Consider the following 27,525-nt stretch of genomic DNA (forward strand, 5'->3'; position numbering starts at 1 on the left):
TTCTTTCACAGAAAAAAAATTAGCATCAAATCAACAACTTGTTGTTTCATATGTAAGCAATAATATAAAACTTGAAAAAATTTGATAATCTTAAACAGAAAACGAAATTAAATTGAAGAAATTTTGTTTCTAATAAACAAATTATGGGATCTGTGAAGTTGGCACGATATTTTATTAATATGAAAAACTTACATAATGTTCTAGTAGTATTCTTCATAGTGCCCAAGTTCCTTATAAAAATAACGAGGAGTTCTTATTTTTTATTCTCCTCCCTCCAAAAAAAAAAAACAAAAATGAAAAAAATGTGTTAACTTTGCGAATCTAGCACTTTATCCTATACAGTACAAGAAAACAATAAATATTAGTACATTTGACAAAAGTTCTAGTTAGTACTATCGGAGTTCTATCGATAATTGCGATTTTTAAAAAATTCACACGATTAAATTTTTTTACACTAAAATATTAAACATGTGACACTTGGAAAAAATGTACTATTTATTTATTGTAGTTCTAGCGACAGTTCTCGCCAGTTTTGGCAGAGTTTTATGCTATACAATTATTTTTAAAAATAGTTCTGGCAATTGTATTTCTTAAAATACGTTTTTAAATATACGAACCACCACACTTGGACATTGCGAGAAATAGGTAGCTTTTTATTCAAGAGTACCACTCGGAAAATAGGTGTATACCGGATTACAAGACTTCAAGATTTTTTACTTCAAGACTTCTGACTTCAAGATTTCACCGGACTACACGGACTGTCATGGACTTCATCGGACTACGTCGGAATTCATCGAATTACATCGGATTTTATTGGACTTTGTCGAAATTCATTGGATTTTACAAGATTTTATCGGACTTCTTGAACTTCATGAATTGTCATGGACTTTATCGGACTATGTTGGATTTTACGGGACTTTATTGGATTTCACCGAACTGTATGGACTACGCTGGACTTCATCGGACATCATCGTATTTCACCAGACTTTATCAGACTTTATGGATTGTAATGGGCTTCATCGGACTACATCGGATTTTATCGGACTTAATTGGATTTCACCAGATTTTATGGTTTTCATGGACTACGCTTGAATTTTACCGGACTTTATCGGACTACGTCGGACTTTATCAATATTCGTCGGACTTCATTGGATTTTATCGGACTTCATGGGTTACGCTGGACTTCATCGGACTTCGTCGAAATTCATTGGATTTCACCGGATTTTATCAGATTTAATTGGATTTCACCAGATTTTATGAATTTCATGAACTACGTTGGATTCATCAAATTTCACCGGACTGTATGGACTACGTTGGACTTCATCGAACATCCTTGTATTTTACTGGATTTTATCAGATTTCATGGACTTCATGGCTTGTTATGGGCTTTATCGGATTACATCGGATTTTATCGGACTTAATTGGATTTCACCAGATTTTATGGTTTTCATGGACTACGCTTGAATTTCACCGGACTTCATCGGACTACGTCGGACTTTATCAGTATTCGAAATTTATTCATCGGACTTTATGTACTATGTCGGACTTCATGGGACTTTGAAATTCATTGGATTTCCCCGGACTGTATGGACTACGCTGGACTTTATCGTTATATTTCACCGGACTTTATCGTCGTATTTTACCAGACTTTATCAGATTTTGTAGACTGTGATGGGCTTTATCGGACTACGTCGGATTTTATCGGATTTAATTGGATTTCACCAGATTTTATGGTTTTCATGGACTACGCTGGATTTATTTAATTTCACCGGACTTCATCGGACTACGTCGGACTTCATTAGTATTTGTCGGACTTCATTGGATTTTATTGGACTTTATCAGACTTTATGGATTGTCATGGGTTTTATTGGACTACGTCGAATTTTATTGGACTTAATTGGATTTTACCAGATGTTATGGATTTCATAGGTTATGCTGGATTCATCGAATTTCACCGGACTTTATTGGACTACGTCGGACTTTATCAGTCTTCGTCGGATTTCATTGGATTTCATCAGACTTTACGACTTACGCTAAACTTCATCGGACTTTGTCGAAATTTATTGGTTTTTACCGGACTTTATCAGACTTTATGGACTGTCATGGGTTTCATTGGACTATGTTGGATTTTATCGGACTTAATTGGATTTTATCAGATTTTATGGATTTTATGGACTACGTTGGATTCATCGAATTTTGTCGAACTTCATTGGACTACATCGGATTTCAGTCTTTGTCGGACTTTATTGAATTTTACCGGATTTTGTAGATTACGTTGGACTTCATCAGAATTTATCGAAATTTATTAGATTTCACCTGACTTTATGGGACTTTATGGACTTCACGAATTTCATGGACTACGTTGGACTTTATTGGGTTTGGAAGAAGTAATATTTTATATAATGTACTTTCAAAGTAATCGATCTTGACTAGTTAGTTTCTAATCTTACAAACAAGTATTTACAAAATTTGAAATATTTGTCTAAATACTTTTTAACATAAAGTATTGAATCTTTTATTAGTACTCGAACTTTAGAAATTAATTTGTTAAATTAAAATGTGTTGTACTGTATGGTTACCGATGACTCATGCTGAACTTTCTAGCATTTTATTCATCGTGTATGATTTTATTTTTCAGCATTTTTCACCTTTCAGCATTTGTACTTTTCAGCATTTTTACTTTTCAGCATTTTTACTTTTCAGTGTTTCGCTTTTAAGATACATTTTAGCATTTAATTTGAGGGAATAATTACTCAGAAAATAGGTGTACACCGGATTCATGACTTCAAGACTTCACCGAACTACAAGGACTCTTAAAGATTTTATTCGACTTCGCGGACTTCACGGACTGTCGTGGACTTCATCATACTACGTCAGACTTTATCGAATTTTATTGGATTTTACCGGACTTTGCAAACTTCAAGGACTACGCTGGACTTTATCGGATTTCACCAAATTTCATCGGACTTTGTGGATTTCACGGACTGTCATGGATTTCACTGGACTACATCGGATTTCATCGATCTTTGTGGGACTTTATTGGATTTCATCAGACTTCATCGGACTACGCTGGACTTAATTGGATTTCACCGGACTTTACGAACTTTATGGACCACGTTAAACTTTATCGAATTTCACCGGATTTTATCAGACTTCGCGAACTATCATGCTTTACTGGACTACGTCGGACTTTGTCGGTCTTTGTGAGACTTTATTGGATTTTACCAGACTTCATCGGACTATATCGGACTTCATTGAACTTAATTGGATTTCACTGGACTTTACAGATTTCATGGACTACGCTGAGCTTCATCGAATTTCGCCCAACTTCATCGGAATATGTCGTTCAATATTTTAATTTTTAATATTGAATTATAATATTAAATGTTCTTATATTAGGCAGTACGACACTGTTTAAATGACGTGGTTCGTATTAAAAAAATTATTTAAAAGATGCAATTGCCAGAACTATGTTTAAAAATGATTGTGTAGCATATATTTCTATCAGAATTGGCGAGAATTTTCGCTGAAATTGCGATAAATAGGCAGCACGACACTTTTTTTGCTAGTGTCGTGGTATGTTTAATATTTTAGTGCAAAAAAAGTGTTAATCGTGTAAATTTTTTTTTTTAAATTGCGATCACCGATAAAACGCCGATAGCATTAGCTAAAACTTTTGTCAAATTTACTAATATTGTTTTTTTGTACGTTAGAGGAAGAGGTGTCGTGCTAGATTCGCGAAGTTAGCACATTTTTCATTTTTATTTTTTGGAGGGTAAAAAATGCAGAATTCTTCGTTATTTTTATAAGGAACTTCGGAATTATGAAAAGTGCCACTGGAACTTCATGTATTTTTTTTCATATTAACAGAATGCTATGCCAACTTCACAGATACCAAATTATGTCTGTTTAAGATTATCAAATTTGTTCAAGAAGATTTTATATTTTTAATTATACAATTTAATAAATTAAATAAATAAATAATTTAATTTTGTTTTTGTATGTGGTTGCATAAGATAAATCAATAAATTTTTATTTAATTTTCATTATTTTGCACATATTTTATGTATATATCATGTAAAATAATATAAACTTTAGATGAGTGCTTATATATTTATTTGATTATATAAATTTAAACGTGTATACAGAAAAAATTAGTATCAAATCAAGAATTTATTGTTTCATATATAAGCAAGAATATAAAATTTTCTCGAAAAAATTTATAATCTTAAACAGATATTATTTGCTTTTATGAAGGAACAAAATTTCTTTATGCCAGCAAATTATGTCTGTTTAAGATTTTAAATTCTTTCAACAAAATTTTCTGTTCTTATATATGAAACAATGAATTGTTGATTTGATATTAATTTTTTTCTATGTGTATTTTTATTAATAAGATATTTCGGGAAAATATTATTAATTGAGTTCAAAAGATTACTATACATTAACATCACATTCGCGGCGGAAAAATTTGTCATGAATGTCGCGACGAGAAAAATTACGCTCTAGAATATAATGTACCTAAAGGCGTGGCGGTCAAAGTGTAATCGTGGTCCATGAATTGTCCCCACGCGATCACCATAACTGTGCCGGCGTGATCGTGATAACCTTCGTCTGGGTGCATGGTACGAGACACGACTCGGGACAGTGGTAGATCACGACCCGTTACGGATATCCTTGGCGCCGACAGACCGTCCGCGAATTGAGGGCTCATCAATCTACAAGACGTAACGAAGAAATACTCGCGTTGCATCATATTCCGTGTTATAACAAAAAAAAGTGCGAGAAGCGGAAAAATTGCGATTACCTAGCAAAAGGCGATAGAGTAGCCCCCCAAGTTGGATTCTCCAAATTCGTGCAGAGGCCATCGTATCGTCGATACTTGCCCGGTCTGCATTCCACGTTGCTGAGAAAGGCGGGACATACCTCCTGGATCAGCGTCTTCGAAGTGTCGATCAATGGTAGACTTCTTTGGATCTCCTCGTAGCTCAATCCGTATCTAGGCGCCGATGATTAGAAAGTAAAATCAAGGAAATGCGATCGGATTTCAAACGGGGAAAGTTGGGAGAGAAAGAGAAAGATTGTACAGGTTTAACGTCATAGAGGGAAGACTTACGTTTGTGCGAGATTCGTGGTAATGTCGAGAAGCAGCTCGCCGATCGTCGCCAGATCCTCCGGTCGCCATATCTCCGACTTTGGTGTCGCGACGTCTACGGGCGATTACGTGTGAGCGACGAAACGAGAAAGCCGCGAGGCAAAACATAGCGAATACGACAGACGTGCATGCGTACGAGCATCCATTATGGGTTTATACGACCGATGTTACGCGTTACGCATTGCGCGGATTCTTCGGTATCGTATTGATCATTGTCGACGATAAATTATATGGACATGGTGCAATTAATTCTTGTAATAAAATTTAATATACTCACTAATGCGCTTCCTCGCCTCGATGTACGCATGATTTACGGCGTCGTACGTGATGCAGGTTTGGGTACCTCCGGTGGGACTACGGATAGTGAAAGAATAAGGATGAAAGTTGACACGTGCTCGATCTTCGAGTGCAGATATTATTTACAGTCCCTCCCCCCCTTCTTTCTCTCCTTTCCCTCTGCATCTCACCAATGCAAGTTAATTACTCAACGTTGCAGCCTACTTTCGTAAGAAACCTTGCGAGAAACGTGAATTCGCTCGTGTAGATCACGCGTATACGCACGTAGAGCGTCTATATACGCGGATATTCCGTATCAAGGTAATTCGAAACTATCCTAAGCGTGCTCTGCTATGAACGAGTGAATTGACTTTCATATCCTGTTTCCGTCGTGAAATATACTAGCATTGACGTGCCGCCCGTGACTGTGCCGAAGGTTGAGCTAGCAGTTCTGCCGTTCCCCTACAACGGCACTCTTATACATACAGCTTCCGCCTTTGATTCTTCTGTCTTTATTCTTATTTCAATCGCTCATTATAATGGCGCCAATTAAAATCATTACTTATCTATTTATCTATTTTTTTATCAACTTTTTTATTCGCTTATTCATCGAGGTAATAAAAAGTTTATCTTGAAATTTTTGCCACAACTTGATGAGACATAAATTAAATATAAATTGGATATAAATTTTGAAATAAAATTTGCATTAAACGGTTACAAAATAAATACGTTATTTCAATAATTCACGTTTATTATTTTTTTCATTTACATTATGAACTCGATAGATTTTCGAAATCGATAATGAAATCCCATATTAATATTCACCGAACATATATTTAGCATAACCAGATCTTAATTCACTCAATTTTCAACCATTAGCTCACTGAAACCGCTGGAGTTTACTCGAGCGGTCATCTTTCTAAAAATTTGATCCGAACAGTATGAATTATCAATTGTCACGTACTCGAGACGTAAAATCGGGAAGACGTGAGAGAAGCAGCTTCCCGCGTCTAATTGCGGTCGAGTGTCTCGACTGTTGTGCCGCAACCGATGTAATAATAACGAAAGCATTCTATAATGGTGTCGTGCATCGACGCACTTACCATAACTGGTCCGAGCGACGGCTACAGCCCCATTCCCCGCCGCCCGGTGATAAATGTGGATTGCGCCAGCTTCAAAGCCTTTTTTTCTGATATACATAAATTACATTACAGCTCACGGCATTCGTACTTTAATACGCCACGTTTAATAATCACGTCGCGGCTGCGGCACGCGAAGTATCCACGACGTTCGAAAATGGCCTGCCCCCATTGTCGTTATGGGCGGCCCATTATCGTGCCGTACGATGTGCCATCTCCTTTATTTTCGGTGGAAACCGATGATTAGCGAGACATCATTATCGCACATTGTATTTCGTCCCTGTTTTCTCGCTTCGCGAGTGGTCCTTTCGAAACATTGTCGATAATCACTTTCGTCAGCACGCGCTACTTCGACCTCCAGATCGGCCGTATCGTTTCGCGACGCAATTGCGAACTCGACGTCTCGTTATGTCGTGTCCCCGGGCACCTGCTTGACATTCCACGAGTGTTACCTCTACCTTAAAGTAGCTGCATGACATCGCTAACCGGTCAGCGTTGCGACGCCACGCCGGCTACCTAAACGGTCGGTGCAGATCACGCGACTTGCCTGACTATGTTTACTCCTGATTACTGGATAACTATCTGGCTATTAAACTCGCTAAATATAGACGACCTATATTTAAATTTACTTGGAATTCAAAATTGAATTCTGTGTATAATTTTTGTGTGCGCCGTGCAATATCAGAAATATTTGAAAAATTAAAGTGTACTAAAATACATGATGCTTCAGCTTATGAATAGAATTTTTCATTCTAAAATTCAATGTAAATTCTAAGTCATCTAACAGTATATTTTAGATTATGATCAGTTATAAGACTGATGTTACGCATTGTACGAGGTTTCAGTAAATTTTTATAGTGATCAACTAAAATTAAACTATATCTCCTTTTTATTAGAATTACCGCATAATTCTGATTGATTAAAAAAAGTTAAAATTATTATTTATTTATTTTGTTTCTATAAAAATTAAAAGAAACAAATAATAAAAATTTTAAAAGTAGGATATCATTTATATTAAAATTTTAATTAATTGGTTTCAATTCTTTCGTTAACAATTAAAAAAATTGCCTTTGATAATCTCCATTTCTATCAATATAAATTAACTTTAATCACGGCTTAATTTACACTTTCCTTTTAAGAGTGAGATAAAGATGAAAAGTAAGTTAAAATAAGATTCAAGTTAAACTATATTGGTACAAATGGACATAAGAAGTTTATCTTTAAGATAAATCTTGAAGAGAAATTGCATTTATATAAACTGTACAAAGATACAAGAAACTTATATACATAAACATTTGTCACACATTAAATTAATAATAAAATTCAACTTTGTCATAAATGAGTTATTTATTAAGAGAATAATATCAAGAAATCTGTAAAGGTCTTTTAAAGATTGTAATCCTTAATGACGCCATTATGACAAGAATTAAGTTTTTAACGAACACAATTATGAGTTTTTAATACAAAAAAAAAAGAAATAATCTCTTAATAACGTGACATAGTGTTGAAGCAATTGTGACTGTCAATGATCCGCGTGGAATTAAGGACGGCGATAATATATTACTCGACGCGTAATTCCAATTAGTTTTCTTCTAGCGCCAAAGCGAAGTTATTTCGATTCCCATAATCTTCGATAATCCAAGCATTTAAAACGATTTTATCGCAACGAGACCGCCTTGTACTTCATTAGCGGCGCGCCTCAAAAGACTCAATTAGATGGTGAGATTCCTGCGAGCATACGAGTTTAGTCCATATCACCGTTTATGATCAGAAATACGCGAAGTGGCGCGTTTCAGAGAGGTCGAATTTCGTAACTTCGTAAAAATTGCAATTAATTATTTATTAAGGTAATTGTGCCGGAGATTGAATGTCTATATCCGGGTATTTACTGTTTTCATAAAATTAAAATTTAATTGTAACCTTTATAGATGTATGTGCCACATTAAAGTATTATAAAAAATTTTTTAATTTTATAAATTTGTTTATAGCGTTTGAATATTTGTAAAATTTTAACATGATTTTCTTATTAATTTAAAATTTATTTAATTTTCTTCTTGATTCTTTTTGTAATGTGCCAATAAAAAATTTTTATCAATGTATCTTAACTTTAATCTCCTTTTAACGTATTTTATCTTCTTTTAAGTTTTGAACTTAGAAAAAGATAAAATGTTAAACCGAAACTAAAGTTAATTTATATCAATAGAAATAAGGATTATTAAAGGGTATTTTACATATGCGATTAATTAAAATTTTTATTATTATTTATTCCTTTTAAATCTTTTATGCAAACTTGATGAGGAAGTAACATTATAAGGACAAGCATTTAGAACATTAAAAACAAGTATTTTAAATTATTTGGATATTGATTTCCTTTAGATGTTTGACAAACATTTTTCGTTCTTGAAATAATTTAAATATTTTTATTTAAATATTAATATATTTTTGTATGTTAACAATAACATTTTGTATTTCAAATTTTAATTAAATATGTAATTCAATTACTTTATCGTAAACTCTTACGAAAATTCAGTAATCTTGGCTCTGTGTATTGTTACATGTCCAATTATTGGGATATTTATTTTCATTGTATAGTGAGACGACACGAGGTAACTCAGTTTTCGCATTCAAATTCCATACCATTCCCTTTCGAAAAATTTTCTTTTCCTCAATTATCTATCTCTCAAATAATTTGCCGCCGCAATTCGTAACCGCGTTTCTCCAATATCTCGGTCGCCCAGCTGATTTCGATTCTTAAGAACACTTTACAGGAGCACTCGAACGATAAACGCCACCGTCTCGTTGGTTTACTTTGGACACGAAGAACGGCAGTTAATCATGGGTTTCAGCGCGGTTACGCGTCTGAACGTGAGGATTATTACCGGGGCTCCTCGTACGGCAAATACAATTCTTTACACGAGACGATGAATGGAACAGCACGAGCATTTACTGCGATACGTAACGGTCACTCTCGTTGCATGACGCGTTTACGGCTCAATACCATAAATGCCGATTCTCCGGCTGGCAATGGCCGCTTTTAAAAGCTCAATTGGGAACGTCCGAATTTTACGATCATCGATAAAAAACAATGTAATTTATAGTTTTATGTAGACACCCGGAACTCTCTGCGTCGAATACGTCCGCAGTATTCGTCAATATACGTGCGGCGTCAAACAGTAAAGTTGATAAGATCGCATGAAAATCCGTTAGTCCTGCGGGAACAGGATAATAGTGAAAGCTCTGACCGCGCGGCCAAAGTCCCGCTTTCTCTAATCCTCGAGAATGCCGGGTGAGGACTTACCTCGTTATGTAAGCTGCACTTCCATGCAGTTAGCAACCGTGATTCCTAATCGTGCATTTCCTAGGCGTTACAATGTGTCGTACTAAAGTAGACGTTCTAGCTGATAAGATGTCATTTTTATCTGTTTCTATGGCACTATCGTATAATCGATAACACGCTAAAAGACAGGATTTTGCTGATGCGATAATCGATCATTAATAACTGCAGACAAGCTTGGGCAATAATCACATTTATATGATATACTGATAGAATGACAGATACTTGCTACAGCTGTTTTCAATTATATTTTTTGCTAATAATATTAGAATATCCTAAAGAAAACACTACGTTCGACAGTCTTTTGAAGAGATTATTATAAATTTAATATAATGCGAATAAAATTAATGATTAAGTTTTGCACAAAATTAATATTTTTTGCACTCTCCAAAATAATATGATGTGAATAATAGATTATTTAAAATAGATTAATAAATAATGGTAATAATTTTAAACTAGATTATTGTGATTATATAATTTTCAATTATTTAATGCAGTACGCTTAAAGTTAAAAGAAAATGCCAAAGAAACTTTGTATTTTTAAAACTTGTAATACTTAAAACATTGATACCTCCCTTATTGCAAACAGTAATATTTTTAAATTCAAAATCTGTAAAATCTGACAAGAACGTAAATCTATTACAAGTACAATAACCCAGTTTGTGCAAATAAATTTTTTTATTTTGTATTCATATACTTTGCTTTGATAAAAAAAATGTTTAAAGTTGTATCACTATTCTCTAAATCTTGTAGAGTAAAAAGTTATTCGAAAATTGCACTAGCTTTTTACTCTATAGGTCTGAAAATTCTCCCCGCAAAAACCTCTAACCTTAATATTCACTCTTTTAAAGTGATGTTTTATTCTACGACTACTTAAAAAATTATTTTATAAGTTGTTAATTTTATCGTATTATGTGAATTTAAGGATAAACTTCAAAAATAATTAAAATAATTAATTAAGAAAAATTTATATCAACTCTGTGAGAAAAAAACGTAGAATTTTTACAAGACATTCTCTCCTAAAAATCAGCCTACCTGATGGGATGTGAAAAAACACAGACAGTGATTTTACTTTGCGAAAGTTTGTATCAGTCACTTCGAAGAATTTCAGTTCTTGATTTCGCGTTGACTTTCGCTAAATTAAGATCGCTATCGCGGACTCATATTTTGGTCTTAATGTGGGCACTTACAACGATCCGCGTAGCAAATTATAGGTGTAGTCGTAAACGTTGGTTCTTCCACGGGAGTCCAGGATCAAGGCGCACTCCTCTCCGTTTGCATAAGAGTCGAAAGGTTGATATTGCAACCCGTTACTGTGCGCCGTTACCAACAGCAGCAGTAATCCGATTATCGCGGATCGCGTCCGCGTTATCGCGAATCTGTAACATCCCAACACAAACGATTATCTTTTTTATGTCAAGCCTATCGTGGCGCGTTCGAATGATTTAAGGGCTACTCAGTTTGATGTCTTAAATTACAGTCGTTCAAATTTGCACGGATTGTTACAAATCTGATCGGAGATTTGCTTCTGAACGAAAAAGCTGACAATGTGATTATAATATTAAAGTAACAAAATACTTTTTAATTAGTCCAAAATATTTTTTCCATATAACACTTTATTATAAAACTTGTTATAATGAATATGATCAATTAACACATAATTGGTAAACGATCTTGTACATTATCATTATTTGGAACATTAATTGAAGCAATTAATCGTGCATTTAACTATGACAGTTTCCACATATTTCCTATAAAATAAATTAATATGCTATTCATGCAGAATCAAACATATGTATACTATGCATAATTCCGTATTTTTTTCTTATTTTTTAAAAATTTACTATTGAACACAAAAATTATACTTTTTAGAGAAATCAAAAATATGACTAAAATAGAATATTAGTGATTATATAGTAAGATTATATATAACAACAACAAAGGTAATATCTCATAAAAAATATTTTTGTTGTTGATATATATAACACACATTTTTAAATATATTTATATTTTGAAACCCAACTAATTAAAGACAAGTGTTTTTTTTTTGTTTACAATATGGGAACGAAAAGGATAATAGGTGCTTGCTTGCATCATTATTATTAAATTAATTATCAATTTAATATCGTGATTACTATTCTTATTTATTTTATATGTGTTCCAAGGCCAAAACTTTATTTGGCGCGCAATTTGATGAATTTGAAAAAGTAAAATCATACAAAAATCCAATTATGAATAAGACTTGTCTTTATTAGTTGCATTTTTACATGTCAGTCTATATTCTCGTGATCTTTTATTTTTTAATTTTATGTCTATGCTACTGCAAATATTAGTAATTAATACTAAACGAGTAATTATTAGGGCATTTATCTTGCAATATACATTGAATGATTATTAGATTAATAATCATTCAATGTATATTGCAAGATAACTACTTCGGGATTCAGCCGGTTGGATTTTATAAGTCTGGATGTGTGAAATTGTGATTTTGAAAAAAGAAATATTGTCAAATATCTGATGTAAGAGCATATGTTTTCTAAGTAATAAAATCAAATTTTTTGTAAAAATTTTGTCGGAAATAGGGATAGAATAATTTCTACAATTTTGAGTTTAGTGAAAAATTATAACAACAATTAAAAAATGATAAAAAACGCAGCATAAAAAAAGAAATTTTTTTGTTAGAAAAAGTTTCTAGAAAAACTATTCTCTAGTGTACAAAATGGTAAGATCATGCAGAATATCGTGGTAGTTTAGGAAAAATTCTCTTTGATATTTTTTTTGCTTGATAGCTTGATAATATTTGTTGCAATGTACACGCATTCTTATTTAAATATAATGCATTCGGTATTTTTGAGCGGAATGGAGAAATTGAGATAAAAGTTAATACAAAAGTCGAAGTTCGTCCGTAATCGCTGTTCATTCTTTTACACAAGAAACTCATCGCGAACGCCTCCAGTTTATGGAAAGTCAGTCTTATGTTTTGTATTCTCACGCTTTGCCATACATTTGCATATGTAAACGTGCAATTGACACACATACAAAATTGTACGGCAACGAATACATTTCATGCATGTCGTATTTCTGCGAACATCATATTACATCTGGTTTTTAAGTTTTATAAGGAAGAATACTTTCTAATTTTATAGTTTAATGAAATTTCTGGAATATTTTTTTAAATAAAAAAAAAATATATATAAAAGAAATATAAATTCAAGCATCGAAATGTTAATCAAGTTTGTGGATTACACTTGCTTTTGCTTAATACATATGCGAAATTATTTATTTTAATGTATTAAAGAAATTAAAAAGATCAAATATAGTGATAGTGATGATCAAATAAAAATCAGTGTATTATTCGCTGAAAGACAGTCAATAGCCTGATTTCAGTGTATACTTACAACTACATCAATCAGTGATATATGTATTGTGTTTCGGTAATGATACACTGATCCCGATCAGTGTATTATCACTGAAACACAATACGTATATCACTGATTGATGTAGTTGTAAGTATACACTGAAATCAGGCTGTTGACTGTCTTTCAACGAATAATACACTGATTCTGATTTAGAGAGTATGGGGAGCATAGCTGTAGGGCTTCCACCACCTTGAACTTTTTAGTAAACTATACTCGAGGATTAATTATTGCCGTACATCCATGCTCCATTCACTAACGTCTGTCGTGAAATTACATTAATTTGCGGTACAAATTGGCACGTTGGAAATGGCTGACAGGTATTCGTGCTCTCCTTGTAGTTTGCCGGCGATGAAAGTACCTCTCGTTCCACATAATGATTAGATAAGACTCGATCGACATTTAAAGCTATTCGGATTCTCTTCTGTTTTTTGGTCATCTCGAGTATCTCGGGTACGGATACGCGCGGATACAACGCAACCAGATAAACCGGTCTTCACATATATTCGATAATCTTAGACCATAACGATTATTCAATCGCCTTTAATGGAAATTACTTGCTTCGGTGACTCGCAATTGATATAATTTGTCAACATGTGTTTTTCTTTTAATACTTATAATGTAATTTACAGTAAAACCTTTTTTCTTGCTATGATATATCTTGCTATGAATGAAGAGATGATTCCATGTTCATTCGTTTACTTGCTCTGTTATATTGCTTTAAAATATAAAATAAGTACACATTAAGGTATCGAAATTACTCTGTTCGGAGAAGTAGAATTAATAAATTTAATTTTAAAATCTTTCAATTTATCTATGATATACATATGATTTGCTACACTATTAGCCTCTAAAAAAGAAGAGACAAAAATGCGTCATGTTTAAATAATCGCGTTTTCATTAGATTTTATAAAACATTTAGCGGTTTACTTCTTTCATTGTATTAAATAGCTTGCAAAATTAAAAGATTGGAGAAATTACTTTTCGTGATCATTGGATGCATCATGGTTCATTAACTAACAAGCAAGTAGCATGTCAAATTATTGTCGATTGTCTTCTTGCGGAAATGTTAACTTTATCCGGATGAATTACGTGAATTCAGATTGATATTCCGCGTACGTAATCGCGTGAAATTCAATCGGAGAGCGTGCGAAACAGTGGTCAGGAAGCGTACGAAAAGTGAAAATTCGTCAAAAAATCAACCACGAAATACCGCAAAACGATTGTTCCTTGTTGTTGTGTAATATTTTTTACGTGACAATAAAGTATGAGATCAAAAGATGTTATATTTATACGATGCATATATTTAAAAAATGGATTATATGCAACCCGTGAACTTTTTTTTACTTACATTCTGTATTATATATTGTAATTATACTGCAAATAACTTTCACATTCATGCAAAGACATATTGATCGGTTTCTTTTATGGCGAAGGGATTGTAATTAAACTTAACCTACATACATCTCACATAAACCTAAAATTATAAACATCAGCGATTGCTGAATTTAATATACTTTTAAATTATTTGATAAATATTATAATCATTATTGTTTCCATTTATTTTATACATGATAATATTAAGTGAAATCATCCAACTGTTGAAAGAAGACTGATTATCTCAGTATATACGTTTAAATAAAAATGTAACGTATATTGCAAAAGAATTTAGATTATTTGTATTAGAAACGCTGGATTGAATATTTATAAATTGCATAAAATGTGAAATCTCTTATATGCTTGATACAATGCAAGAATGAATGTGAAGTTTCCGATCGTGATAAGCGTAACGTATTAGTTACTCAAAGAATCCAACGGTGTATGATGCAATTAGCTAAATTAACAAAGTGAAATTATCCCAAATAGTACATTGGAAGATTGTAATGAAAGCTTTCGTTATACGCTAATCGACTACTATCGTTGCGGCGACTACATCATCGTTGCGCCGCAGCATCACGGTTAGATACAATAATTGCCACTAAGTAGGCGGACAGTGATCGACTCGTTTCTCAAGTGTTTGCAAATCCCCGCACACCTACAGACGCGTATTTTATTTGACAATTAAAAACCCGAATGATTTACTAGCTCGGTGAAAGGATTCGAAAGTGGGTAAAAGTAACGCGATGCTCGCAGAGGGACGAGTTTAGATTACGAGACATCTGTCTGATCTTTATTTTGCACCGCACTAAGTTCCATCCGATCGCGCGCTTGTCCATCATCTCGCGTGACGACGCGCGTTTCCTTCAAAGAATAAATCGTGTAGATCATGACTGTAACAAAATTCCCCCCGGGTCGATCGAAATAAAGCATCGATTGCTCTCTCGATGCGTCACGCAGAATTCTCCTTTCACCTTTCGCAGCATTCGCGATTCTGTACCGGCGCGCGGCGCGTTGATAATAGACCTGAAAAGAGTCACGTGCATTTCCGGCGAGACATCGCCCCATTTGTGTGCGCCCCGACCCAGTTCTCATAATTACTCGCAATCATTTTTCCGAGCTATCTATCTTTCTCAGGAAGCCTCTTCTTTCTCACGTTCAAGAAGCTCGCCGAAGATTAGAAAATCTGATAAGCAATCGCGGTAGTAATTTATTAATTTATGCAAACATACCGCAAACGTCTTAATTTGGTGAGAATGATTTCTGAGATAATTTAAAAATCTTTAACACTCAAAAAAAAGTGTTCAGTTTTAACGTTTTAACCTGTTTATAATCTATGTATAATCTGACGTATTAAATCTGTCTTTATTTTTTAAAAACATTTTAGTTTTAAATGGTTTAGATTTATAACATTAAAATGTTTAAAACTGAAATCTTGAACAGCTTTAAACATTTTTTTATTTTAAATCTATATATTTTAATATTTTAAAATGAAGTTCTTTTTTTGAGTATATGTATCAGTATGTGATAAATTTAATAGTAGTCTTTCAACTTGCTTGGTATCATCATGTAAGATATGTTGAAGAAAAGCTTATTTCTGTTAGGATTAATGGATGAAAAATTAATCTCATTTAGTGCCGGTTATTCTATCATCGAATAAACTATGTCTTAAATTATCTAATGAATAAATGTCTATATGTTTACACACATATATAATGGATGCGTAGATTATCCATTTACCACATAGTTTATCCGAAGGTGTAACAACCGGTCTTTAGTGTTATTTAGCGATATCAATTTACAGCATGAATAATAAAAGGAAAAGAGAATTAGTCACGTCAACTTCGAAAAAGTGACAGTCTGACACGTATCCTTGATCCACTTATTTCAAAAAGCAGAAAAGTAGAGCATATGGAATTTATGAAATAGATTACATACAAATGGAATATATTATATAAAATATATTTTATAATTTTTATTTAATACGAGAAAGTAATATATTTTATACTGCAACTTTATATGAGATAATGTACATTGTTCAAGAGTAATATGTATCCTGTATCATTCGCGACAATATAGATACGCGCAGTAAAACTTTAAAATGTGAACTTTTTCTCTCTGTTTTTTTGTGGCAAAACAGAGTCATTGTCTGGTTCTAAATTTTTGTACACAAATCAATTTTTATTAGCAGTATCGAATGTATGTTCTGTAACAAAGATAGATCTTTTTAAATTGATTGATTTTCTAATCATATTTTACTAAGAAGTGATGAGGGGGGATTATTATCTGCAATCTTTTTTTTTTTTTTCACGACAAGAATTGCAAAAGGTGTAAATCTTAAAATTCTCTGGTAATGTCCTATCTCAGCAACATCCTCGCGATACTTTGGCGCGTGATACGATCGCTTAGAATTCTTTTGTAGAATTTTTTGATTCATAATTCCGCCACACTCACCCGTTGTGCATTCTTCCACCACGTGCTCCACGTTGCTGCTGATTCACGGCGATCGAGGAGCGACGACAAGCTTGTCGTCGAGAGTTGTAATTGTCAATTTGCACGTTCCCCGATGCACTCTTTCCACACACGCAACACGCGATGGAGGATCGAGAACGGAAATCGAACGAAGAATAATGTCGGCGATGTCTTCGTCGGCTAATGTCTTTGCGCGCGTTCGAATGACCGCTGAGGTAATCACCACCGCGCGTGCTCTATTCCTCTATCGTGTTCATGCAAGGACCAGCTACTTCTCTACTTGCCGGATATAATCCGCTTGCAGCGGTCGGCCACCACCGGTCCTCCTGCTCCTGGGTGGTTGCTTTTAGAGCGACTCACACTGATCGACTACCTTAATGTGTGTACTCGCGATCGTGTCCTGCCTTCCTGCCGCATAGTTCTTTATGAAAGCGCAGAGTGTACACCGTCTTGGTGGTGGAAAGCTCCCTAAAAGCGCGGTGCTGACTCGTGGAAAGGAAACGAGAAGGGAGAGGAAGCCGGGGAGGGAGAATTGAGAGGAGACGAGAGAGGTGGAGGAAAGTTATTTTATCTTACGTTATGTACTCGCAACCAGGTGAGCGAGAAAGAACCACGAAGAGTTAGCGGCGGATGTGATGAAGAAGGAGGCGGAGGAGGTGTAGCTCCCGTCCACGTCTTACTTTCCTTTCTCTAAACGAGCCGCACGGCTGCTGCCCTCGATTCGAGACATCGATTGTGTCCCGCCGGTCTCCGAAATACGCGTCGCCGAAAGTGCCGCTCGCTAGGTCCGACAATGGATGCTTTCTTCGTTACCTTTCGATTGCACTTTCAAGAAGAACGTGGTAGAACTCTTTCCAGCTATGCGACGTCGATCGAAGATCTTGCTGGGTAATCGATAACTGCGGGCTAACGTGAGCTTGCGCACGACAAATCTCGTAAATTCATCCATTATCCGGAAAAAATTTTTCCGAGATTATTATTCGGAGTTTTTTGAGTGTATTCGATAGTCTAATTCTCTTCGAGCGTCAACGAACGAATTATAGTAAATCCGTTGCTATGATCATTCACTTCATCTGCATACAAATCATCTTGCATCACTTTTCGGACGAAGTAGATCGAAACACTGCAGCTTACATGAATGCGAATTGCAGCCTTCTTTATGGCACGTTTCCTTTAGTAGTAGTAAATAAAGTAACGGTGCGGCTTATAACAGCCCCTAACGTCACTTAGATTAGATTTGTTCTTTTGTAACTCCCGCTGATTTCTTGAGGTCATAGCCCCAGCCTGCTGTCATTCACGCCAGACTTAATAGTTAGTTCACCCTCGGTACTTTTAAATCTCTGAGAAATATTCAAGAAATATTTGACCTAGGTATATGTACTCGTATCTTTTACGAGCAAGCGCTAAACGACGACATAAAATATGTATGTTATCCTCTTCTTCCTTCTCGCATTTCTTTTGCTCATCTGCTCGAGTACATAAAAGGATCCTACATAACGAGAGCTCTACATGACTTGTTAAAACCGATCCTGTGATTCTTAGTGCCTTCTTGTTCATTGTCAGAAGTTCGTTTGTTTTACTTTGGTATTGTCTCATCATTGTCAGCTCGAATTGTTGAGCAACCTCTCCAACTTCCTAGTTAATTTAATGCTCCAGCTGTAGAGAGTCTCTGATCATTCTTTTTTGCCTGACAAAGAAACATCCAATTATTCAGGTTTATTTTGGCTCCGATCTTAGTCAATCTGTCAATCTCCCCATTAGCAAAAATCCCCTGATATATTTTGTTTCAAAACGCATAATGATGGTGAATAGCGTTTAATCTCGAGGTCCAACCAGACTTTGCGTTGCGTTATGCAAGTTATCCGCAGAACATTTAGTTCTATTATATAAATTATGAAAGTTATACTAGATATAATCCTTTAGATATTATAATTGATTGCATAAATGATTTATGTATACACGCTTGCCCGAGGAGTCTGAGTGAAAGATCGGTAATTTACGAGATTTCATTTGTATGGCATCACGTGATAATTAGTTCACACAGTGCCCCACTTCTTTTTATAAATTCAGACGTGAACACGTGATCGATAATGTTCGGTTGTCAGCTAGCGGCCAGTACCGTATAATAATAACGCAACACCGTTGAGAAAGTGCATTGTGCATTTCGTCTGGCCGTGAAATCAGTTTTGTTCTGCGATGGTTAATCGGCTTTTTTCGACAGTAGAGAAAATTAAAATATCGTAAGAAGTCGTGGTACGGCGATAAACCAGATGACACGAAATTACGCCACTTATAATTGCCTAATTGCACGCTTTGCGGTCTTATTGCCGTTGAATATTGAAAGGAGAATTTAATCAACCGATGCACTACAAAATGCACTCGGAAACGTTAATTAAGATAATTGCTTATGAACTAAAATATTATTAAAGCATAGCTCTGTACGTCTACTTTTACATTGAAAATTAAATTCTTTCTCTCAATAAGCGATATATGATTATTTACTATAATTATTTCAGCTTTGATGTTGATTTTCTCTGAACTATTTAGATTAGCAAGTTGTAAGAAAACAAATATGTTAGGACGTTAATTGAAGAGAATTCTAATTTAATATTAAATAAATCGTCAGAAAGATTTATTTCTTCGCGTTACATTCTCCATTTTATAATATATCTACAAATGCAAAATGTGATTGATCTGTTTTTTATCCACCTTTCACTTTCCTCTTCAACCTGAAAGTTTTGCCATCGTATATGGAGCACATTCCGGGACGATAGTACTTACGAAAGAGAGATGTTTAGAACGTATCGCCCGGGGCGACATATCCATCTTCATTCTAATAAAGAGGCTTCGTGTACGCGTGACTATAAATACATTCTTCACTGTGAAAATCGATGAAATTAATACATGATCAATTTACGATATTTTACAGATTGCATCATGAAATCCGTCTCGCGTTTGAAACTGCAAGCTAACTTTAAAAAAATAACTGTGTTTCCGAATTGCAATAAATTATCATTAAATATAATTCATTCTCCTGTCATTCGTTAGGTTTGGTAATAGCACAATAAACGAAGTGAAATGATCCAATTTGAAATGGATACTCTGTACCGTGGCACAAAACTGGTCAATTAAGCTTGCACGATAAATCGTATATCGTACAAGGGCTTAATCGTATATAATTGAGTCTTGAATCGATAAGAATTGAATTGTCTTAATGGCACACGAGAAAATTGAGCGGGTAACTCTAGTTTCCTTTTCCCGATCATTTAATATCTCGTTTCTCCGACCTCGCGAATAAATAATTCAACCAGAACGTTTAATGTCCTTTCAGTCGCAGACAAACACGAGCAAACGCGAATAGATCAACACTAATGAAGAAGAAATTGAGTATAATGAATATTTTTCAGAGACATTTTATTATTAAAAAAAAAAATGTTAAAATTGCTTAATCCAATTGCAACTGGAACTTTATATATGTATGTACTGAAAATTTTTAATTTCTAATTTTACTCAATTACCGATTACCTCTCAATTCGATATTTTAAATTAATAATGGGGAAAATCTGAAATTTCATAAAAATCTTTCAACGCTTTCCTTTTCTCTCACGTGATAATTTTCCTATTAACTACAAGTTTCACGATTCAATTCAGTCTAATAAATATGTACTTCGCGTGATTACCTGGATCGTTAAAAAAACCTAATCTGTAATTGCCGTTCTAACTGCAAGGTTGGGAGGCCGTAGATAGAAAAACGGACGGGCGTACCTAATAAGCAAGCGTACTCACGCGACGAAATCTTACAAGCGCGCAGCAAAATTTATACGCTCCTTTAACGGGATGAGGAGAACAATTAAACGATTGACGCAACTGTGGCGTTCCCGCGGCTAATAAGCGAGAGCCGCGACCGATCGGACACCTTTTGAGAGCGAGACTTTACGCGGTACGTTGACTCCCCTCGCGCGCGCGAATAATGTATGGATGTGGAACGAGATGTAAAGTTTGACGTGCCGCCTTTAGTTCGACAGACTTGTTTTTACGTAACGTCGCGTTGGCATTTTTGTCGATATGCACCGGGGCCTGGCGAAAATGTCAGTTTCGCCGACAAACACGCTGCATGTACTCTAATAGCCATGGGAAATAGAATGAGAAGGGTTTGTGACAAAATCGTACAAATTCAAGGATTCAAGGACAAAAATACAAGGACAAGAATAATTGCATATATTTTTATACAGAAATGTATTATATAAAGATGTATTTTATTTCGATCGCACTATTCGAAAGATGTATAATAGTTTGATTTCTCTTTCAATGTGCGTTTAAAAAGAAAAGCGAGGTACAAATATAAAAATTGAAATTAAGATAATTGCTCAACCTTTACACAGAACCAAAATCTTTTCTTTATTTTATTTGATACTTTACTTTATCTCATGCACGTATTTTTACGACTGACCTGTTATTACAAATATCGCAACGAAGAATTATAAAAGAGTATATTGGAATATTTAGTGCATTCCGCGCATGTTACATCAGACTTCGAAGTTTTACTTTTTCTACAATGAATTTCTTTTTCTTACATCTGTGAAAAGATACACAAGTGAACATTTTATCATTTTGCTCTACTAGCCTTTTTGGATAATTACAGTAAAATCAATGTTGACGGCAACATCATCAAAGAAATTCGAATGCTTGACGCATTATGCATTTTTGATTAAGATATTGCATGTGTGGTCGGTAATTTTGAATGACAGAATGCTGCACTTTATTAAACGCCTGACGTGCGCGAGAATTTGCATGATCACAGGGTGACGAGGTGTTCTCAGGTAGCCTTGCCTTTCTTTCGCGGATGTCATATTGATTTCGGTCTTTGGTTTCGAAACGCACGAGATATAATATATAGCCAAGTACAATGTAGCAGGATACAATACGTCAGCAATGAATCACCATGCTCTACATCATATTCAAATGGTATTTATTACATTTTAAAAAGTGAACAGAGAAAATGTTAGCAAAATTGACAAGTTACGAATTCTAAAGATGGTATAAATGTATAATATCGTGACGTAGATCTCTTATGTAATACTGTGATGTATACCTCTTATGTAATATTCTGATGTATCTTCCTATAAGATTTCTCAAGAAATTGATCGGCGTGTAAGCGACAGAGTTCGTTAGCAGACAAAAAAATTTCGTCGGTTGTTCTCACGTATACAGCGTGTATGTTCATGCATTTCTTGCACGTAAAAAAATTCAGGACAAAATGCTTGCGATGATATCATTTGGATTTGCTTGAAATGTAACTGCCATCTTCTCTGTTGGGGGGAGAGGGGCAATCAAAAAGAAAATACTTTCTCCGTTACGTTGGAAAGCAGACAAACAGTTTTAGGTGTCACGAGGTCATTGCGGAGTGGATAATCGTACTGTGAAGGTAGCATTTTAGATTTCGTGTTATTTTACATGGATTAAAAGTCTCCAAAGCCGTAAGAAAAGAGTTTATTAGTACACGAATTATATATTCATTTTATTACGTTAATATAAATTAAATTAATAATTATTGAGAAAAACTTTATGAAAAATACTATATAATTTTCTTGTGATAAACTTTGAACGACAGACTTCGCTAAAAATTCGTGACATGCGCATATAAAAATGTAAGTCCGGCTTTAATATTGTTTCAAGATCGACTCTTGCGTAAGTGTATCACGAATGATTTCGCGAAAGAACGACGGATACGGCTACGTTAAATCAGTATTACAATATCTTCGAAGATCGTGCGAAGTAACACATCACGGACAGAATGTTTTATTACTATCGTTGCACATAATATCGCGATTATTTCTACATTGATCGCGGAGCGCCACTCGTGATTCCTCACAGGCGAAACGAAATTGCTCCAAACACACGATGCAACTCTCCGTCGTGTTACAGCAACTTTAGATACTCTGCACGAACGTCGTTCCTCTGGCCGGTATTGGCAATTTTCTGGCCGACGTTTTTACGGTTTCGTATACGCGAGTAATAAGGAATCGTTACTGATACTGATGGCATATGAATGAGACGTGGTCTGCCTTCGTTGAACCCGACATTCCACGTCACTCATCATTTCGTAATGGGTTATCGCACCTTCATGTCTTGGTCATTGAAGCTGCATTGCTTTATTTATATAAAACGAAAAAAAACAGTTTGAGCTTGTAATGGGTTACGGAATGACGCAACAGGTAGATCTTGGTTGGACACTTATTTTGCAGGCTATTCTTTTGCGGTTTTTCACATATCGATTATTTTTTTTTTTTACACGAAATATTTTCGAGGAAACATAAATGACAAGAATGTATTTAATCAAACTTTTGATAAAATCTTTAAAATCCTTACTATTAGTGTTAAAACTTAAGAAAGTTTTATACGTATAGAAATATTAATTATTACATAATTTTGCAACATACAATAATTAGAAAATGATTTTTCTTTAAATAAATTTATAGACTAAACAAAATAAATAATTGAAAGTAAAATAAAAATTTTGTGAATGTGCGTTTAAAATAAAAACGTATAAAATATTAAATATTTATTACGCAATGTTTTTTTTTAATTGATTTCCTGATTGATATAGATACGAAATGAACAAAAAGATTTAATTAAAATAAAGAATTTTCTTTTCGTTCCATTCGAATGTAGTAGCTGCGTCACTCATATTTCGTATTCACATCACTACACTATTACAAAGATTGCCTGAATGTATCCGCAAAAAATCTAGTATATGAAGTGATGAGAGAAGTGAAATGATTATTTGTATTGTTGAAATGATTATTTATATAAACGCACAATGCCTAACAAAACGAAGCAGAAAATTTGTGCAACAAAGGGAGCTGTTACAAATGGTACTATCTTAAACGATCCTTATGTCAAAGAGAACCATCGAATGATAAATTATCCATCGTTGAGTAATGTTATTGCCGCCTGAAGCCATATTTCTCTGATTTGATCAATTGATTCGAAACGAGGGAGTCGAAAGTTTCACTATATGTATACAGTTTGCGTGCACGCATAAAATTTGTTATTTTTATGGATAAAAATAACGTATGAATGTATATAACCGAATATAAACTAACAAAGAATCATATCGAATGTTTGTTCGAAAAGTAATAAATACATTGCATCAATTTGTACGAGGTTTATTAACTTGAGGAGAAAAAAATAGTTCAGTTTATTTGCTTTTTTTATCAAATATCTAAATTAACGCAACATTTTTCTTTTATATGTGACTTTCAAATTAGTTACAAATTATAAGAAGATTAAGTGTTTTTCAATCTTTATTTATGATATAATATAAAAATTGAGTTTTTATAATGCATTATAATAATTCACTTATTGATCTTAATAATTTTATCATAAAACATTGCCATAAAAAAGCAAGAAATTTATCGAGGCAACTTATTTCTCGACAAGAGAAATTATTTTAAAATATTTTTCCCAACATTTTGGTTTACGCTTGAGGATATTTATTTTTACCTGGGCCTATTACAAGATATCATACTTGGCCATCGTGTATCGCATCATCTTTTTTCCAAACCCGTCGAACTTAATCACGTGTAATTCGTCTTTCGACAGTGGGCCAACTTACTGGCGAAACGTATATCCTTGATGCCAGTCAAGGCGGCGCCGGAAATTCCCCCCCGAGATTTTTTTTTTTTTAAACAGGTTTGACCGGTGTCCGCATTATCATTGCATACGTTTGCGTGAACGGTAACATGCTTGATGGTGAGAACACTTGAATCCGGGACAATGATATAACGCAAGCATGCACAATGAATCGAAGTGGCAGATTGATAAAGCGATATCAAAATATATCCCACCCACTTGAGGCTAATCGAAATTCCATTTTCATATATATTATTGCATTCATCGATGGGGACAAAACAAAAGAAAACATATTAAATTTATTTTTCGAGGGCATACATATTTGCCAATTTAATATATTAATATAAATAAAACATTTATCTAAAAATAAAAAAAGTAGTATAGAAACATGTATGTACCTCATTGTTTATTTTTTAATATTTTTATAAAATTATTTTTATAAGTTATTCTGTCTTAGGCTTCTATATAAAGCTTTTTAAAATTTTTTTTTTAAAGAATTTATAAGCATTTAACATTTTGTGCTTCTTAGAGTAACTCCAAAATATCATTTTCAAATTTCCTATTTTTACTTGTTTGTATTGTTTCTTATTAGATATTGATCCGATCGCACACGAATTCTCGACATTATTATTATTATTAGCTATCAGAAATAAAATAATTAAGCACGTTAATTTTTATTTGAAAAATTTATATACAGAAGACTTTAATAATTTCAAGCTAATAACAAATGATTAAAAACCCATAAGCACACGAGTCTACAGATATTCTAATTATAACGTGGAACAGGACCGCGTACTTACATAAATAAATAAGCGGCTCGTGCGCGTAGGTGCATGCAGCTGAACGAATCTTACGCACGAGCGAGCACCGCATTTGCATACATTTAACGTATTTAGCCCGTTTACAATATGACTCACGCATGATTCCTGAAAGGGATACATCCGATGCTGTAATTGAAGTAAACGTGAATATAATAGGTAATAATATGATATAAGAGATTATATGTGAGTCCTACTTTCAATACATGATACAAGAGAAAGTTTTAAGACACGCGCTAAATACTTTAATCCAGGTATCAACATCTTTGATCTGCTGATAATCGCGTCAAGAAATTGACGTCGCTGACATATTTCTCATTTAAAAACAGACTTTATATCTTGAGACGCACATATCGCTTCGCAAAATTTACGTTCAATTGAATTGAATAATAGATAGATATTCGCATGCTTTAAACGCACGCGATTTATAACGAGTACTGACGACATACATGCCCTCGATGACACAATACATCAAAGAAAACTTTATGATATCCATTTCGCATGACCGTTCAAACTGTATTACGAACGTGTTAGCAAGTATTTCAACTTAAAGCGTTACGCATTCATAAGTGTTAAGCCCTCGTGCTTATTGGTCATTAAGAGTGCGTCACAATTACCAAAGATGCGGGAGCGCAATTAAGATGTTATCGCAAATATAAAACGATGCCGCTTGACAAAAAGTGACAGATTTAATTTACGGTGAAATTTGCCCGCTCTCTTGGAGCTCTCTCATCCGCTCAAATTAATTCCGACGACTATGCTATCCAAATGACAGCGCTATCACGTTCAGTAGGAACGTTGTACGTCAGTCTTAAGCCAGCGTGTAATAGATTATTCAATTAAAAGGGTAATCGTGTAACAATATAATTCAATATACATCTAACCTTTTTATAACCTTTTATATTATATGACAATTTTTCTCAGAAGTTTTATATAATTTTTTAGAATTTCTGTATTTTTTTTTTTTTCATTTTTTATACGAATTGGAACACTTTTCAGAAATACTTAGTAAGTAGATTTGTAAGATTTTTTTGTTCTATAATTTCTGATAAAACGTTATTAAATCTAAAAAGGGTTAAAATATTTTTTTAGAAATTATAAAAAATTTCAGAATATTTTGAAATTCATATGTATGAAAAATTCTAAGAGAAGATTTTTTTGAGTATTTCTAAGTATTTTTGAAAAATGTTCCTATTCGTGTAAAAGTTATAAGAAAAATTTTCATCAGGGATAAATATCTTTCGCAATAAATTATTTATTTATTAAATCGCAGAAAACTCCTTTATCTTTCTTGTTCGTATAAGCAAACTTTTAGAAGCTTTCAGAGAAACGTAAGTCCAATTTTTATCTTGACGCGTATCTTTTTCTGCCAATTATAAGTTATTTTGCATGTTACAAATTACTTCGGGCTCATCAAGTTTATGTTAATGACAAAATGCTAATGTGAAGCATTTTCTTTGAAACGTGTCAATCGTGTAGAAAAGACAATCTGTCACATAATATGTGTACGCTATTTTTACATGAAATACGCCTACCTGTTGCAAAATCACATCGTTACAACATCGAAATTCGATCACCTGCGTGCCGAATGGCCCACGGAGAACCACGTTGTGGAGAAGAAGAAACTTGCGTACCCGGGGGCGGGGTAAGCACGGAGAGGGTGAAAACCTTGGCATTCCCCACGATTGCGACTCAAATAATGATTCTCTCCTTCCAAGAGACCTCTTGCCTTATTTTCGTGACTCCGGACTCTGTGTGTTTCTCCTCCAAGCCGGATCATTGCAAATTCAGACGCAATCGTGATTGCGACTTATTAGGATCTTGCGATGTTATGCGCTATGATCTTACGGCATCTCACTTTTTTGCGACTTTTAATTTATTGCCGAGTGTTTTAATGGCCGTC

The 27,525-nt window shown here is 34.1% G+C and overlaps 1 protein-coding gene across 4 annotated transcripts in view; it reads right to left on the reverse strand.

Annotated features, from left to right (window-relative positions):
• LOC105203752 (peroxidase) overlaps positions 1-27,525 on the reverse strand; it is a 192,020-nt gene that overhangs the window by 14,121 nt on the left and 150,374 nt on the right. The window contains exons 1-6 of one of the 4 annotated variants that reach the window (XM_039457135.1): positions 17,152-17,998; positions 11,095-11,283; positions 5,433-5,509; positions 5,117-5,210; positions 4,808-4,999; positions 4,522-4,718 (exon numbers count right to left, since the gene is read on the reverse strand). In XM_039457135.1, the coding sequence (XP_039313069.1) occupies positions 4,522-4,718; positions 4,808-4,999; positions 5,117-5,210; positions 5,433-5,509; positions 11,095-11,283; positions 17,152-17,162 (760 nt within the window). In that variant the 5' untranslated portion in view covers positions 17,163-17,998. Of the gene's footprint in view, positions 1-4,521; positions 4,719-4,807; positions 5,000-5,116; positions 5,211-5,432; positions 5,510-11,094; positions 11,284-17,151; positions 17,999-27,525 lie in introns of those variants that run through there. The other 3 variants (XM_026131423.2, XM_039457153.1, XM_039457142.1) reach the window with 3 other exon arrangements.

The sequence above is a fragment of the Solenopsis invicta genome, chromosome 1 (genome assembly GCF_016802725.1).
Source record: "Solenopsis invicta isolate M01_SB chromosome 1, UNIL_Sinv_3.0, whole genome shotgun sequence".
NCBI lineage: Eukaryota > Metazoa > Arthropoda > Insecta > Hymenoptera > Formicidae > Solenopsis > Solenopsis invicta.